The sequence below is a fragment of the Fulmarus glacialis genome, unplaced genomic scaffold (assembly GCF_000690835.1).
Source record: "Fulmarus glacialis isolate BGI_N327 unplaced genomic scaffold, ASM69083v1 scaffold930, whole genome shotgun sequence".
Taxonomy (NCBI): domain Eukaryota; kingdom Metazoa; phylum Chordata; class Aves; order Procellariiformes; family Procellariidae; genus Fulmarus; species Fulmarus glacialis.
Genome location: NW_009185608.1, coordinates 30896 through 34800, shown reverse-complemented (window position 1 = coordinate 34800; position 3905 = coordinate 30896). Strand labels below are relative to the sequence as shown.

The following is a 3905-nucleotide window of genomic DNA, read 5'->3' as shown; positions in this document are numbered from 1 at the left end:
AGCCTAAATGTTTTGCCATTTCTGAAGACTACCTTGATTAAACTTCTGTATGAGATACTGATACAGTAAGTTGCACAATTCAGATATCCAACTCTCTCAATCAGATGGAAGCTGTTGTAGCCAGCAGGAGGTACCATCACCTGCAGGGGTTCATGCTGTGCTCCATGAAACAGCACCTTCTTTCAAGCTTATGTTCTTCAGCCTTAGAGAATAGAAATAAGGTTGGTGCCTAGGGAAACATTTATTTTAGAAAACTGTGTAAAGTTTCTATTGTATTGAAAGAAGAAGGAATTTCAAACTTCAATAATGTGACCTTTTTGCTTGAATATTCTTATACAATGCAGTAGAACCCTTCTGTGAAATGCAGGGCTATATTTCATAGCTAAATATTGCTAAATATGGACTATGCAGTACCCAAGAAGTGCTTTTTGTTGATTTTTTTTCAGTCTGTCAGAGCAATATTCAGTTCAACATCTCAGTCATTTTAGATTGACAGAGATTAACTTTGCGATAAGCGGTATCAATGAAACACACATCCAGTGCTAAGTTAATCAGACCTCAAAGTCATTTTCTCCAAAGCAAGAAGGGCATAAACACGGTCAGAGGAAATCTCTCATCCTTACTGTTGGCATTGTTCTGGGGAGCAGAGGAAAAGACACTTGGCAGGATTGCCATTCACCACTTCATATTCCTGTTTGAAACGTACAATGAGCTCACTGTTTTGCAAGGAGAAAAAGTCAGTTATTAACTGAAGCAGTTTCTATTCAGGAAGAGATTATGAGGAATATCAGCCAGTTTGCCAATCTAATTTTTGCAAGGTATTTCCTAGTGTCCATCTCTTTTTCACTGGCAAGTGTAAAGCAGGCACAGAAAATTCTGTTTCATGACATGCAGTAGGAGACAGTTTCTATCTGAAGTAAGGATGGTTGTGTCTGCAGTTATTATGAAAGCTCAGAACAGGCACATTGATTGCTGGGATCAAGCAGATCTGTTATCCATGACTGGTGCAATGCTCGGAGGCACAGCAATGAAGCACTGTGTTCTGGCTGATACATACTGTTCTTTCTCTGACTGCTGCCATTACACAAACAGAAGTGGAAAAGTAGTGTAGAAGTGATGTGTTCTCTGCATGTTCCAGCTGTGGGAGTGGGGAATGCACAGCTGGAACTAGCACGGGACAAAACGGCATGCAAAAGGGTGGGTGGAATTAGTAGATAGGTAAGGTATAGTATTTGGATCACTGAAGCAGTATATATTTGAAATCAGGCTTCTAGAAAGGTGTGACATTTCTGTGATACACCTGGGTTTTTTTATAGCCATTTTCCTCAGCTGACAGCGTTCTTCCAAGATGTGGCCATTAAACAGTAGCATTGAACATCTTAGCCTGGCCCTATGACTGATGTTCTTAGCCATGTGTATCTGTTTCTCCTGATTTTAAGATATTCTCGGAATGTACACTGTGTACATTTACTTCATTTCCATGAAAAGATCAGTCAAAATTGTGACTTTTCTGGTCAAAGCCCAGAAAGAAATACACAAGCATTTTGTATCTCTAAACCTGGTGCTGTTGTCTACATGAGGCAGATGCAGCCTGTGGCAGCCCGTGTTCCCTGGTTTATGTACGTAATCCCCATCCACAGCCTGCCTGCATGCCTCTGCGGGCAGTGATCCCGCTTTCCCTGGACCACTGGAGACTCAGAACTTCTGAAGAGAGGCCATGGGACCACAAGAAGCCCAAATGGTGACACCTTGGCCTTGGCAAGGTCTGTGTTGCATCCAGAGCCTTCTGACTGCCACCGGCAGAGGAGCAGAAGGTAACGCATCTCGGCTCCCTTCTCAGGGCTTCAGGTGCCAACGGAGGCTATCTGAACTGCTTAGCGTTATAGGGTTGGGCAAAGTGGATTTGGACTAGTAGTTTGGCAGTGATGTGGAAATGAAGGTGACTGCCCGGGCTTGGCTGCATCTCTCCTGGTAAATAGCTCTTCCTGGCTCCTGACCTTGCCCATATGGGTCAGGGACGGAAACTGTCTTGCTGTAGAGCTGGTTGATATTTTAGTGAGAGATTTGGCAAATCAAGGAAGCTGGAAAAACAGACTTTTGCTTTTGGCTTTTCCTGATTAAGATCTTTTTCTAAAGCTTTTTAAACAAACTAGAGCTGAGGAGACAAGTTCCCCAATAATCAGATTCCCCAGGGACTGAACCTGAGAATTAAACACATGGATTAGTGAAGCAGGCTGTTAGGATAGACATTAGAAATCATTATTAGTTTGTTTTTTTTTTTTTTAATCTGGTTGTTTTTTTCCTCGGAAGACTCTGGTGGAAATAAATTCTGCTTGAAAAACACAGAAAAATCTTCAGTGGGTGGGATTGCAGCTATTGCCTGAAAATGCTAGATCTAGTCTAGCAAATAGGATGAATTACCACAATAATAGATCTGTAAATTTTGACAGAAAAGATAAACTAACCATTTTTTTTTTCACTAAAAATAACACAGTATTTGCATCTGGGTCATGGGCTAGGCATGTAGCACATACACATAGTAGTTTTGAGGATGCACAGCATATAAAAAGTCATATTTTATCTATTGCTCCACAACAAAAGGGGCAAAAATTAGAAGCTCACCTTTTGTGCCCTCCGCTTGTCTGCTCGTTGATTCTGGTGGTAGATACGGCTGAAGTTGGAGACGATTACAGGAACTGGCAGAGCAATGACTAAGACCCCACTGAGGGAGCATATTGAACCAAAAATTTTGCCAGCTATTGTCTTCGGCACCATGTCACCATACCTGGGTTAAAGAAAATAAAATGTTTAGTAAAGACAAAATTGCTTCTAAGTATTGAATTTCAAGATGAATTAATTGCACAATAGATTTTATTTCTCTTGCAAATAATAATCGCTGCATATAAATAATACCTTATACACATATGCATATATATACAGCTTGCTCAGTGTTGTGCACAAGTAATTTTAATTTCAAGCTAATGTTGGGTATCCTGTGTATCAAACTGTGGGCACCTATGTTTTACCTGCTCTAGTCTTCCCAGGCTGCCTCTACTGCAATGGAGAGAGAGTGACCTTGCTAAGGAAAAAAAAATCAGTGTTGAAATTAAGTAATTACCCTGTTTGCTTGTTGGAAGAACTCATGGCTTTCCATTGGCAAGATCCTAGGGGGACCACTTGGTAAGTTAGATGCCAAGCTGGATAATCTGTTGTCTCACTAAGTTGATGTAGTACTTTCATTTAGGAGGGTAGAGCATTTTTGGAACAGGTTGCCCAGGAGATCGTGGACTTTCTATCTTTGGAGATTTTCAACATTTGGCTAGACAAAAGTATGGCTGACCTAAGCTATTGCTGTTGATAGGCCACCTTTGAGTGGGAGGCTGGACTAGCTGACCTCCAGAGGTCCCTTCTCTGGGCTAGCCAAAAGCAAACACAAAAAACTCAAGCCACAAGCAAGCAACCAAACAAATTCTAACTGCAAATACTGGCAGTGCTCAGAATTACTAGGGCTACCACCTTTCTTTGTGATGCTGGATATTGTTTTGTCCAGCAAGTAAGAACGTAGCGCTGCTGAAGTATGTAGAGGCACTCCAGTGACGGCTTATTAAGAGATATCAGCTCTTTGCGCTCTGTAGACTGCCATATTCTATAGACAAGTATGTAATTACATACTACAGAGTTTAATAAAGAGAGAAATTACCTTCTAGTACCATTCTGGTTTTAACTTTACTGGATTTTAAGTTATTATTAAACATTGATTGTAGCATGTGAGTTTAGTATGCTTGTGAGCAGAGAGAGAGCACATTCCCTATTGCAAAGAATTTATAAACTGTTAACACAAGAAAAGGTAAGAAATAAAACTGCAGGAGGGGCAGTGTTTGGAAAATGCTATCTGGAAAACAAAA

At 40.8% G+C, this 3905-nt stretch overlaps 1 protein-coding gene across 1 annotated transcript in view; it reads right to left on the bottom strand.

Annotated features, from left to right (window-relative positions):
- Window positions 1–2780, bottom strand: part of LOC104077434 (potassium voltage-gated channel subfamily D member 2-like) — a 17462-nt gene extending 14682 nt beyond the window's left edge. Inside the window, exon 1 of the mRNA XM_009579049.1 lies at window positions 2623–2780. Coding sequence (XP_009577344.1) covers window positions 2623–2775 — 153 coding nt within the window. The 5' untranslated portion in view covers window positions 2776–2780. The remainder of the gene's footprint in view (window positions 1–2622) is intronic.
- Between the last annotated feature and the right edge of the window lie 1125 nt (window positions 2781–3905).